General features: G+C 36.3%; 1 protein-coding gene across 3 annotated transcripts in view; it reads right to left on the reverse strand.

Moving 5' to 3' along the window:
• Positions 1 to 3,815: 3,815 nt before the first annotated feature.
• The window catches only part of PDE5A (phosphodiesterase 5A), a 134,705-nt gene continuing 124,087 nt past the window's right edge, over positions 3,816 to 14,433 (reverse strand). For 2 of the 3 annotated variants that reach the window (XM_017673984.3, XM_017673983.3), the window contains exons 19-21: positions 11,809 to 11,883; positions 10,357 to 10,440; positions 3,816 to 8,324 (exon numbers count right to left, since the gene is read on the reverse strand). In XM_017673984.3, the coding sequence (XP_017529473.1) occupies positions 8,187 to 8,324; positions 10,357 to 10,440; positions 11,809 to 11,883 (297 nt within the window). In that variant the 3' untranslated portion in view covers positions 3,816 to 8,186. Of the gene's footprint in view, positions 8,325 to 8,896; positions 9,090 to 10,356; positions 10,441 to 11,808; positions 11,884 to 14,433 lie in introns of those variants that run through there. The other variant, XM_017673985.3, reaches the window with a different exon arrangement.

Consider the following 14,433-nt stretch of genomic DNA (forward strand, 5'->3'; position numbering starts at 1 on the left):
CACACACCCAGACACACTTACCTAGGATTTCCTACTTGTATTGATGAGGGTAGAAAGGTAAAGAAAAACAAATCCCCAGCATTAGTATTTACTGTTTTTTATTAGAAGAACCTCACCCGTTTAAGGACTGTAGACTATGGCTGGCATCCTTCCATCAGGAGTCCGACAGGGCTGAGTTAGAGGCGGAATAAGAGGCCAAGTGTCACCTTGTGGGTGCTCCATTTTTTGGAAACGCAGAGGAATTAATGATTCCTCTCAATAGCCTCTGTCAAAGAGTTCTATTGTCTGAATATCTTGGGGATCTGATCCGAGAGTCTTGGGGCTTCTGCCTTCACTCGTGAATTATTTTCTCACGTGTTTTGCAATTAGGAGTTTGTCTTTGGTGGTGTAATGTCTCTGAAAATTTTATGGGCTTACTTGAGGGATATGTTTTTTCAAAGACATTTTGCCTTTGCTTTTGCCCAGTGTCCATGGATATTAGTGGCCTGAGACTTCTCTTTGTGTTTACAATTTTACTTGGGTCATTCTAGGTCATATTCAAACCCCAAGTCTGTGTTAATTTGAGGGTGGACCCAATGCTAAGTTTTGTTTTTAAAGACAGGCAGGCTTCCCTTCTGTTCTCTGTCTCGGAGTGGATTTCTCCCCACCCCACTTTCTACATGTTCACCGAGGGCTATAGCTTTCCAAATTTCATCTTTGCTTGGAAGGCCATTCCCTAAATGCTTCACTAAGTTTCAGAACCACGTTTCCTTCTTAGATGGGCATTAAAACTCCTTCATGATAGAGATCTGCAAGTATTCCCAGGTTTGACATAGTATCAACTCACAAGCTTAGCGACTGGATTTTTAATTAGCTTTATTTTGGCCTCTGGGGATTTCTCCTACTTTCTTTAAGAGCTCAATTAAATGACATTTGCTTTATATTATGCAACATTTATATGTATATATTCATACTTTATAAATATATTTTTAATCCTCATTCTAAGTGTAAAATCTGTAAGTCTTTAAATAAAGTAGTGGGAAGGCTTTGAAGTTTCGTAGTCTGTTATTTCTAGGTTTTCACACACGTTGTTTCTTGTGCCTGGAATATTCTTCTCCCTTTTCACTTGACTAACCCAGATGTCATACCCTTAAGGAAGCCGTCTGTGAACCCTCAAGTCTGAGGTAAGGACCCTGCATCCTGCCACGCAGTGCACAGCTCTGCCCGTTTGCCCTTGTGTATAGCGTCTGTGGGACTAGCTCTGTGAGACCAAGCCTGTTTACCCCAGCCTGACACTTACTTAGAGAATCACCTATTTGTCAAATGAATGAATGTCTTCTGTTGACTTTTATTTGCTTATTTTTAAATGTAAATCTTTTCTTCTTCACAAGATCTTTGGCCTCTAGCCTTTATGAATTTCCCTTAGCTTCTACCAATATGGTAAAACTCCCACTGGGAATAACTTCATCAGTGATTATCAATTCATTAACAAAAGTCTGATAACTAATTTTTCACAGTAGAAATCAAGTGTTTTTCTGAAAAATGTATAGTTTATTATTTCTTCTTAAATTTCAGGTCTTGTCCAACAGAGAATTTCTAAAAATGCTGTTGATTTTTTTATTGCCCTTCACTGGGATTACCTTCTTTCTTTATTTTTCTATTTTCTATTTTTTTTGTAGGAGAGCAAGGCAGAGGTTTTTATTTAGAGATAAAGCAAGAGGACAGAGCTCCCGGCTCACGCCAGGAGGCGATAAGAGAGTACCATCTCCTTTCTTTATAAAATCAATTTTATGTCAAGTGGGAAAGGATGAGAAACCTATTCTTTCACTCACGATTTGTTGAGTATCTTCAAAGTACGAGAAAGAAGGCACATATGCTGGTAGCTAAGGAGGGCTGATTCAGGTGCGTGTTCTTAGGGCAGGAGAGAATCAAACTTGTCTGAGGGCCCAGGGATGGAGCTAGGATAGAGAAAGAGAAGTAGAGGTTCCAGGAGAGGGAGTAATGATCAGATAGAGTCTTGCCTTCATCTCCCAAGAAGGGTATTACTCTAACAGACGCAGTTGAGCACCCTTAGCAACTACTTCTGTTGGCCTTTCTGGAGAGAGATGTAGCTAGAGCAGCTGTTGACCAGGTTTTACGCTTTTCCTCCTTGATTTAGACAGATCAGCGAGGCCAGAGAATTCTTGACTTTCAAGAGTTGGTTGGCAAAGGGGGAAGCTTGTTTCTTACAGGAATATGCTGCATTGGAGTCTTATAAGGCCTAAAAACACTCCTCTTGGGTAAGAGGAAACATGAAGTGATATGAAGTGAAATATGGCTCTCAAGGTAATTAATATAGGAGATATTAAAATTGAGAGCTATTGTGACAGTCATGTGATTATATTGTTCTTTAGATTCTAGTTTAGAAAGAAGAATCCTAAAATGTGCCATTGGGATTGCTGTCTAGATGATTCAAAGTCAACTTAGTTTTTATTTGTCTTAAACACACACACACACACAACTAAAAATGAGGCAAGTCAGAGAATCATGCATGCCATTCAATTAGATTTATTTTGATTCAAATAATTATTTTATTCCATTCATAACTCTTGTAGATTTTTATCTTGAAAAAAAAAAAAGTTTTGTGACCTGGAAACATAGTTGTTTTTTTCCTGCCAAGACTAAATACAGCTTACAATACAGGAATACTCTGTGCAAGTTCAAATTTAACACTATGTGCCTTAAAAGTAGAAAACCATATCCTGACATTTGCACTTATCAAATATGGGTATCCCTGTTTGCTGAGAATAGCAAGAAGGTGGGCTCAAGAGAGTTGTCAAATGCTTCCCTTTTCTACAAGAAAGGATGATATCTCTCGGTGGAATGATGAGTATCAAAGATTTCAGATGATCAGTTATAATTTGGAGAAAATCTTGAAGAAATGATCACTGGACAATAGGCAGTAAGCAAGTCCCAATTCTCCATTGGTTGTTTTCTATTTACTTTTCTTCAGCTAGTAAAAATCTTTTAAAAAGCAGTTTTATTCATTGTTTGCACCCAGTAAGGATTGTTTCTTTAAATACAACTGAAACTCTGCCATCCTCTAGTGGTCAGAAAATCTCAAATAGTGTTTCTCATGAACTTACTCATTTTATAGTTTTGTCAATTAGGCATAGCCTAGATATTCTGCCCTACTTGAAGAGGCTTGTCTAGTGGCAAAACTAAATAGTGAATAATAAATTCTGCATTTAATTATACCTCCGTGCCTCTAGACTAGCAGCTTTGAAGCACAGTGGACTAGGATTCTGCAGAGACGTGGCATTAGCTATTACCAGATACACTAAAGGAATGTTGAGTGTTAAGACCCAAACAAAACAAAACCTGCTGGGTGAGGGCAATCTTTTCTTTAATGCTTCTAGGTAGTCCATTTGATCCACTAAGAATGTTTTTGAGAGCTTTCGTAATTAAAATTCAAAAGGAAACTAAGTGGAGTGAATACCTGCTTTGAAACTAGCCAGATATGGGCTCCAATCCAGTTATGCCATTTGGCAAGTATTTTAACTCTGAAGCCTTAGCTCTACAAGCAACACTGGGCAGGTAATAATAACCCTCCATAGAGTCACCAGGGATTTGAAGTGAACTGTATGGAAAATGCTGCCCTCAAACTGGTGGCAAAGGATATTAATAAAAAGAAGACTATTACTGAGAGAGGTCTAGGTTCAGGAAAGGATTTTATTAAATCACAATTTTTTTTTCAGATAATGGAATCATAGGTTAGCTTGATTAAAGTTTCTCAAACTATTGCATCCATTCTCCCTGCCTAAAATTCAAAGCTCCCTAAATAATCACACAACATACCTGCTTGTTCATTGTTTTTATTTTTACAAAGCATGGCAAAATGAGGAAACAACAGACAAGTATAGAGTTTACACAACGAAAAACCACCCTTACTGTCTCTTGACTTTATAAGGATAATAGGTGGGTATGTGTTCTTCTAAAATGATTGTTTCATAAAAGACTCATCTGAAACAGTTCTCATTGTGGGGGAGAGGAAAGACAGGAAATTAACATTCACAATTATTTTAAATGACTTAAAAGCTAAACATAATATACATAGTAATTCCTTTATCCTAGTACAAAAATAGTGCCAGAAACTATATATTTGTTCAAATATATTGAAAAGGTATAAGAATACAAATAGATAATAATAGTGGCTAGTGTGATTCATAAGGTTTCCTTAAACTGTAATAGGAATTTATATTTTAAACTATTTACATTGCTTTCAACAACATTTATTAAGACATGTTTACACAGGCTTTTAAGAAGCACATGGCAGAGCAAAGTGAACTTTATTACTTTCATCTTCGCTCCCTGTGATGGAGCAGAAGGAGTCCAAAACTGTGCACAATTTAATAGTCTAAGAGAACTCTGAGTAATCTCTCCCTCGCTAGTTTAAGGAAAAATAATCTATACATAGTGGAAAATATGACTCCTTATATTAGGTGTTCTTTTAAACTATCAATAGGCTAAGTGACTTTGTAATTGCAAGACAGGATGTTCACTGATAGATTCTTAATAGGTACTGGGTGAGGAACCAGAAAACTGCATATTACATATGGTATAGGTGAAAATGAAAATAATATAATGTACCTTGTATTTCCACCCTAAATTGGCAGAATCAGAAGCTGGTAAGTCTCTTATCCAGCTCTTTTTGCAGAGACTGCAAGCTCCTTGAGGTCACTGCTCTGTCTCTATGCTGAGCACAGTACCTGATACGTGGCAGGAGTCCAATTAAAAGGTGGATTGTTGCATGCCTGATACTAATCAATAACACTATACCACCTTATTTTAACTACAGTTGTTCACAGGGGAGGATAACAATTATGCTTCCCCCCTACTTCCCCGCCCCCGATCTTAAATCACTCCTGTAAAACAAAACAAAACAAAACAAAACAGCATTGCCTGTCATGACCTATGAAGTTTTAGTAGTACAATCTAGTGAAAAACACATGCAAATTGAAAATCAAATTGGGGTGGGTCTAATATTTGTGTTCTATGCTGAAAATAAACACACTTCACTACTAGGCAAGAATGTATCTATGACCAGTTTCCTTCCAGGATCCACCATTTCTGATATATTTTTGTATACTTTCTTATCTCCAATATTCCTATCAAAGGAAACTGTTCTTCATAATTGAAAGTTCAGTGGTGACATCATCATTACCCAGGGTTTGTACCTGGAGATGAGGTGCTCAAAATCTCATGCTCGCTAGTGATCTGCATGAGAAGCCAAAGAAAGTATTGCCTTTTCTTCAGTCTTGGAAATAACATAGGAAATGACATGTGGCATTAGTTACCATGCTGTGTAGCCCCCAGGGCCCACTAGGGCTTACATAGTGGCTACCCTATGTGACATCCTCCTTGAAGACAGCCTTAGCCCAAAACATAACTCCGTTATAGCACAACTTGTTCAGGCACCCAGAGGTTAAGTGACTTACACCAGTTCACACAGGGCTGTGACTGGCAAAGGCCAATACTATGAAAAATAGAAGGCCAGGCAGTTTTATAGATATCCTTTAACAACTTAGTAAAATAGTGGGGACTTTTTGGGCTGAAAATTGAAGTGAAATGATATCATGTTATTTAGTTATAACTAAAACAAACTAATCAATAAGAACAACTTCTTGCTAGTTATGGGTTATATAAATATAGGGTAAAGTGAGAGAGGACTACATTTCTTTTCCAACTTGAGAAGATAAAGGAAATAGTCACATAACAAAACTTCAATTTGTGCCCATATACCAGATATTAATCCATGTATGGAATGATTTTCCCAGAAATTAAAAAGTATTCAACCCAGCTAAGTAGTCCTGAAGAAGTACTTTTCTTCTGTATGAACTAAAACATCCAACAACAAAATAAAATGGGCATGGCATTGTCCAACTTCTTTTAATTTCTAAACTATTAAAGGAAAATAAACCATTAGCTAAAGGTAAATCAAACAATTTCTAATCTAACTATATCTTGTTTGTTAAAAAATGTTGCAAGTACAAAAACAAAACCTCCACACATAGCCTACTATATTGGAGGGTCTAAATAAACTGCTGAAGTATGACTACAAATTTTAGCATAACTGCCAAATCACAATGTGTATGATAAAAAGATAGTTTATCAAAGACTGTTATTCTTCAGACAGATTTTCTATACTAAGGAATTATGTATGCATGCATGGAGGTACACCAGTATGGAGGTTAAGTTATTTTAGTGACAGTCTGTGTGACTTACACACCAGGGCCACCAAGCAGTAAGGCAGCCTTACAGAGCTCATCAGTAGGACATAAAAAAGAATGACATCCTGAAACAAGTGTTTCAACAATAATACAGACAGCATTGCACGGTTGATAACTTCCTAACTTTCTAGACTAGCTTTTACCCTACGAAGTAATGGCAATATGATTTGTTTTGCCTTTTTTTTTTTACCCAAGTGGTAAAAACAAAGCCACATTATGTCAAGATCTATATACACACTCAGAATTTTAAGACTTAATGAAAATGTTGACTTTTTGGCAGTTTAGAGAAAAAATGATGTGAATGGAAAATGTCTTACATGTTTTAGTAAAAGGTTTTTGAGAAAGCTGTGTTACCATATCCCCAAAGTTTTCCTATCTAAATTAGTGAAAAACCCAGAAACGTTTTTATTGTGTGTGTGTGGGGAGGGTTAACAATTCAAATAAATACCTCTCTTCTTACTCTCCCTGAGTCCAAACATTTCATCAAATTTGGAGATTTTCCTTCCCTGAACCAGTTGCTCTATTCATTATCTACTTCTCCAATAGTGTGTATTCACAACAGGAAGAGTGTAGTCACAATAAATGTGCATTCAGAGGCACACATGTAAAATGGGAATCCACTCAAATGGGCTCCAATTCTAAGAAAAGTGTTAATATTTCCTAAATGTTAAAAGCAGTGAGAAGAAAATACCACCAAGCAAAATCTCATGGCCAGTATTTAGGCTACATCCCCAAACTTCTCTGATTCTGGGTTGACTAGTCCAAATATGGAGGTTTCTCAATCACAAACTCAATACTGCTATTTTATTCAGGCCTAAAGTTTCTTACCTTACTGCTCTCTCAGTTTAGTTTTTGACCCCAGTATCAAGGAGAGCCCTTTACTGCTTATATAATTAACACTTTCCTTATACTTCTTTGACAAAGAGAAAAAAAATTATTTATTTTGTACTCTTACCTATGGTCATATTTCACTTCAGGTCAGTGCTTTAATTAACAATTTTTTATCACTTTCCTGTTGAGATTTAAACTGTTGACTTAGAAACTGCTTTGTAAGATGAATGATGAGAATTATTTTAAAAAGGAAGTTCAATATTCAGAACACTGACTGACTCTCAAAAGTGTCTTCCAGAAGAATGTTTCTCTTCACTGACAGACATCCATGGCCTTTCTGTTTCTGGATCACACTCATCTCTCAATACTCAGTGACTGGATCTTCTCCAAAGTTTCCCCTGCTTTGTATCACATAGGTTAGATTGAAGTGATTTTGTGGGTAGCCTTTGGATAGATGTATTGCATTGAAATGAAAAAGTTCTCCCCTGCCTGTTCTGTTCTCTAGTAAGACAGCAAACCAATTAAATACCTTTCCCTTACAATACTGCCTTATAGTACTTTCCATTTGCTTCAGAGTTTTAACATTTTTTGTTAAGGTAATACATTGTTGACAAATACACCCCTTTCCCCTTAACATCCACTCAGCCAACACTATTCTCTATCCTGTGTTTTAAATGTCACAGAATATATTCAATATGCTCCTCACCTATTTTTTGAGAAAGAAAATATTTAAAACATTCTTAAAAGATTGGTAATTCAGAAAACACAAAAGCAATGATTTAAATCCCCAAGCAAAACAAAAACAAAAAACCCACCTCAGTGCAAGAATGCAGCTTGCGCTCTGCGGCATCGCAAACGTGCGCTCTTGTACACGTGCCAGGATGCTCAGAGTGGGTGTCTTTGATAAACTCAGTTCAGTGGCATAAAATACATGCACAGAAAATATGTAATAGTCCCCTAAAAATATTTCATGCTATGCTCTCAAAAAGTTGTGTAAAATTAAAAAACACAGTGGCAAAATATATACTAAATCCGTACACTGTAGAGCAAAACGAGGCTTACTAGAATACACCATCTGTAAACTTCAGCCCTGTGTGACTAGGCCACTCAATTCCGCTTAGACTGGCTGCTCTCCCCATTAACCAGCGTCTTCTCCTGCTGTTCTGCAAGAGCCTGCCATTTTTGCCTGTTCTTTCTGCATCCATCCAGCAAAGGGAAACAGTCCTCTGATACATGGGTCAGGGCCTAAAGGAAGAAAAAGAAAGCCAGCAACTAGAAGGCAGCTGGGAAATGAGCCCTCTCCCCAGGCGTCTACCAAAGGGCCACAGCCCACACTCATTTCATGATCAGACCCACCCCTGGGGCTGTCCCAAGCTGTGTGAACACACATGCAGATCACTTATGAATGATTCTTCGTAGGCTACACAGCAAGAAGTACGTGTTCAGAGCACACACATACGTTCCGAAATAACATCACTAAGCTGTGGAGACAGATCTATAAGGACTCCACTTTGCAGGAAATAATACATGTTGCTTTTATGTAGTACAGATGGCTCTCCCCAAGTGTAACTGTATGGGGAGCTGTTTAGTTTTGTGTTTTTCTATAAAATAACTCTATACAATGTACTTACATAGATTTTTACCCCAGATTGCAATAAATATTAGTTTATAATTCTGCATGGTATTATTATTTAACAACTGTCATATCATTAAGTATTTAGGTACAAGAGTGTATGACTTCAATAACCAACACAGCTAGATATATTGTGTGTGTTACTATTGTACAGCCTCTAAAAATGTCATACAAATACATTTGACACAGAAAGATGTGCATTATGATATATTATGGATTGCAAAGAGCAATTTTTATTTAATGAAAAAAATTTCATAAAGCATATACAGTGACATAGTAACAGTAGTTATCTCTGAGTAGTAGAATTTTAGGTGATTTTATCTTTCTTTTGCTTCTGCATATCATGTGGTTTTTCTACAGTGAGTACACTATCGCTTCTGCAATAAATAATAGTAAAAATACATATCAATATTATACAGAATTTAACAGCAGATTCAAAGAAAATGAATGCTTGCACATATATGAAAGACATAGAAAAGACAAAATCTATCGTGGATGATGTGATTGTTATTTTGACTATATTTCCAGCCATGGGGAAATATCAAGAGAGACATTACTATTTTTAATTGGGGAACTCTTATCCAATCAATAAGGAAAGCATCTGCTATGGGAAGAATGAGATATTCAGGAATGTTTGAAACATGGCTCTGAACACACTTTTGCAATGCAAAAAACAACTAGAATGGCGAACAGGTAGGGAGACAATAGGACAGAGGCCTAACACCCCTGGTCTTTTTCCTCTTTTCTTTTGCTGTCTCTCCTATCCTTTCTTCCTTTTCTTTTCCTCATTAGCCACAGCTTCTTTTTTAAGTTCTTTGGGTGGCTAGAACCCTGAACTTGGAGTGAGAAATGGGCTTGAGATACAGTTCTTCAACTAAACTACCTGTTTGGGCACATAGTCCCTCTCCCTGGAAGATGAACTTTACATATTCAATTACTTAATCTGTGAAATGTCTGGATTAGAAGATTCTAGGGTTTCTTCTGGTCTTGGTATTCTGTAATTACTCCATTATAAATACTGTTTTTCCAAATAATTAAAACTTAAGACAGTTCCCTATTTAAATTTTTAAAGACAAGTAGAGCATTTACTTTCTTTATTGGGGCTTACATCTAAACCATGAAACTGGATGTCTTAGGAAGGACAGCTTTACCTAAAAAATAAAAATACCAAGCCAGCAGGTGTGTGGAAATGGGAACCTGTAATATTCATCCAGCCACCTCCTTATAATCCTCATAAATCCTTAACAATATTAAAGTCACACTATACAATGTCAAAAAGTTATTTTTCTTTAAGGCCAAAACTTAAAAAGAATGTGCTAACACACAGGCAAAGTAGCTCCTTGAGGGTGGCCCTGGCACATAATTCTTCCAATATTCTCTACACATCAGTCTGCTAGAGCCTAGCACACAGTGCACACTCAATACATTGTTGAATTAAAGTTTTTAAGAAACAGTAAATGTAAAATGTGTTCCTTGTTCAATATACACAGCATGTTTAAAATAAAAACACCAATTCTGATAACTTTGTTTTGATTCTCGGTGAAGAAACAAAAAATGTAAGCCTAGTGCAAATTGCTTCAGTTTACTTTTAGGTCCTAACTTACAACACAAGTCTATCAGGTCTACTAGTTGTCATATAAATACCTCGTACAGTTGCAAGCAGATAGCATCTATGAACCCAACTTGCATACTTGGGATTTTATTTTTCTTCTCTCTGTTCATTAGATCCTGAAAACACAAATGCAGAAACAGACACACAGATCTCCATTTACTTAAAAGAACACAGTGCAGCTGGCTCTAGAAAGATGAATCCCTGGGTTAGCTGAGAAAGAGATACCCGCCTGCCTGCCTCCTCACCTCTGCAAGCCTCCTGCACTCCCCAGCCGCACCATGTTCAGAAGGGCCCTGACCCTATCTGCCTTGTTCGTCCTGGTTGACTTCCTCCACACTGCCCTTGCAATCAATCACTGACCTTCAGTTGACCACCTGACTTCAGTTGAATTTGACTCAGAGTTCACTGCTGATGTAGAATCAACCAGTAATGTATTTGGAGAACACATAGGCTTTGAATTGTTCACTGATGTGGAATCAAAGAGCTTCAGCTTTATGGAAGAAGCTACTGAGTCCGCAGTTGATTACAATTCAATTCACAAATAAAGCTTTTCTGTGAAGAAGATGTAGCTGTCACTGCTGCTCATATCCAAGAGCTCATGACTAGAGCATCAGACAAGCACCTCCATGGGAAGCAACAAGTTGCAGCCCTTGTTTAAAATGAAGTAGATTTTCCATCAGCCGTGACCCTGAACTCTATCCACCACCTAAAATTTTGAGCTTCCAAACAAGCCCACCGTTGCATTATAGGAGACTGAATCATTGTAAAAGACTGAAGAGATACAGGATGTACCGAGCTGAGGAGAAAGACCAGAGTGCAGGGAACTGTACACAGACAGAGGAAGGGCACCTCTTAACCATGTCCCGTTTAACATTAAAGGCTCGATAAATGTTATTTGAATTGGGGAGAAAAAAGACTCCATACTTCATTTTCAGGAAAAACTCATCCCAAAAGACAGAAATGGGTTGAAGAGAATCTTTTACTTGTATTTGAGCTCCACACTCTATGTAAAAAGGCAGTATGTACTAAAAAATGTGTGACCTTCAACACAGCAATTCTGGGAATTTACCCTAAGATTATGAAAAAAAGGCACACAGAAATTGAGCATAGATGTTTATCAAAGAGCTGTTTGTACTAGTGAGCACATTTCACCAAAGGAGTCATTATGGTGACACCTATTTCATGTAATCTTTATAAATAATATATAGAAGACCATCTATTAGAATGAAAACTGGCTTAGGATGTTTAAATGGAAAAAGCAAATTACAAAAAAGTAGGTGCAATATGATGGCCTAGAGTCTTTTTTGTCACCTTTCGTTTATGTTCTCTGTATAATAACATGTATAATTTGTCCAAGAAAAATTTATAAAAATAAAATGAAGAGAAACTGTGTTCCTAAGGAAAGATCTCATAGAAGCATAAAAAGACATCTATGATAAAATTATGTATCTGAATAATTCCTACCAACACAGTCTTGTACTTACAGCAGGCTCTATGTTGAGTTCTTTCCTCTCTCTGTCTCCTTGGTCAAAAAATTCAGTCGCTACAAGTTCTGCTATCTGAAATATAAATAACAGTCTAAGTTTGGGCAATCAAAAGCATATCACTGTAAAACAGACCTTGAAGAAACATAATAAAATCTCTCAGATCTGTAAATTTCAACCACATCAGCAAAAAAAGCAGTTATGAGAATAAAAATTATATTTCATTTGTTTTAAATGTGTACCTAATCAAGAAGGCTAGAGCTTGTAATCTTCTGTAGCTAGTCAGAAAAAAGCAACATTTTATTTCCACATCAACAGTTAGTTGGGAAAATGGAGTGAGATATTTATTAAGCACGTGTTATACCAGGTGCTGTGAAAAACACAGTATCAAATAGGTGCATGTATTGCAATTGATGGAGATGCCTTTTAAGTTTCTATTTCCTCTTGTAAACAACTTTCCTTAGAACTTTTGCTACTGTTGTTGAATAACTGGCTTGTTTATCCTGCAGTTTCCCGCTGTCTGGATTTTGATGATTGCATTCCTATAATGTCATTTAATGTCTCTGTGTGTCCTGTATTTCCATTCCCTGGTAATAAGATCTAGAGGCTTGATTACATTGAGATTTAATTTTTTTTTGCTATGATTACTTCCTAGGCAGTTCTGTGTACTTCTGTCAAGGGCTGTATCAGGCCTGGCTGGCTCTCTTCTGGGGATATTAACAACCATTTATAATCATTGTCAAAATTCATTAATTTAAGGGTGCAAAAAAGTCATATTCAAAGCAATCATCCCTTTTTCCTTTATTAGTTGACATATGGTAAAAAGAAAGTCCACCGTCACAACTATTTAGTTACCCTAAAATGCAATTTGTATAAGAAAAGCAGGAGAAATGCTTGATTTTCTCCACTTTACTCTTCGAAAAAAAATAGTCTGGTTCTCAAGCATCCACCAAAGACCAGGGAAGGTTTTGTCTTATTATTTTTATTATTATTTTAAACTCTTTAGTTTAGACATATTTAATATATTTTAATCCTTATTGATGCTCAGGTTGTTCCATTTTGGTCAGTGGGAGCTTTTTAAGTTGGCTTCTGTTTTTTTTTTTTTTTTTTTTTGACAACCCCATCAGTCTTTGATAAACAGCTTCCTTGCTTTCTGCTACAGTAAGATTTTCTAGGCTCTTTTTCTTGATGTTTTAAGACGTTCTAGGCTCAATCTTGTACCTGCCCTGCTTTAGAACTACAATCAGCCATTAAAGGAGCTCTCATTCCTTTAAACTGAGGTATTCAGAAACTTCAGTCTGAGCATTAGGTTTGTTCATTACTTCCAGGTCAGTCATCGTTTCTCAGCCCTTTCAGGAGATGAAGCTAGGACACAATGTTAAGTTCATATAATATTTATAATTCAAATTCAGGCCTACAGGATTTTGGCATAACCTTATCCATTCCAGACCTTTATCTTTCCACTCATGCTGAACATCCTAGTTTTCAACAATAAAATTTCTTATTTGTTCTTATCTCACATTATCCACAATAGTGATTATCTATGCAAAATTACCACTAATATGATTACTGAAAACAGTTTTAAAGGCTTTTTTGGGTAATTCTTTTTGTTTTTAGGGTATATCCCACTAGAGATACAAATTATTGCTTTAATGTCACATAGAGTGAAATAATCCCTTCTCAGTGTGGTTTTACAACCAAAATCAGGCTTGCTTTATTTTACTTTTGAGATTTAATGATGTTTAAAGTTCAATTCTATTTTATAATTATAAAAACTGTATGGTTCCAAAGTTAAATCTGTAAAACAAGTGCACTGAAGCAACTCTGGCTTCTATCTCTGTTCCCTCAATCCTACTCCCTCCTTTCCTATAGGAAATCATTAACTTTTTTGTGGTTAATCCTTCTGGGTATTTTTAATATAAGTCATTACATACACATATTCACATTTAACCCCCTTCTTAGATAAATGGTAGTATACCATATACTTTTTTCTTACTTGCCTTTTTTTCACTTATATCTCCCTTTAATCACCCCATCATAGTACACAGATATTCCTTATTTCTTTTTTACAGTTGCATAGAATTCATTGTGTAAATGTACTATAGTTTATTCAGTCACTACCTACTGATGAATATTTGGGTTACTCTCAGTTCTTGCCATTACAAATAGCACTAAAATAAATGAAAGGCCTTGTGTAAATATCTTTTTATATTCCTGCCAGAATATCTTTGGGATAAGATTCCAAGAAGTAATGGTAAATGAATATATATACTTATATAATTCCAAAGGGTTGCAGTATTTTTTATTCCTTATTTTCCCACAGCCTCCCCAACAGAGTATGTTGTAAAACCTTTGGATTTTTGCCAGACAATTGAGAAACAGTATCTCAGTATTTTTTTTGTACAAAGTAGAATTTACATACAGTAAATTGCATATATCATAAGCATATAGTTCAATGTATTGACAAATGCATATAACCATGTATATTGAATTGAACTCAACTCAAGATACAAAATATTTCCATTCCCTCAGAAGGTGACCTCATGACCTTTCCCAGTGAATCCCTGCCCCTTCTTCCTTCCTTCCCATCACAGTCACTAGTTTAATTTCTTTCACCTTACGTTA

The sequence above is a fragment of the Manis javanica genome, chromosome 5, assembly GCF_040802235.1.
Source record: "Manis javanica isolate MJ-LG chromosome 5, MJ_LKY, whole genome shotgun sequence".
NCBI classification, from domain to species: Eukaryota; Metazoa; Chordata; class Mammalia; order Pholidota; family Manidae; genus Manis; species Manis javanica.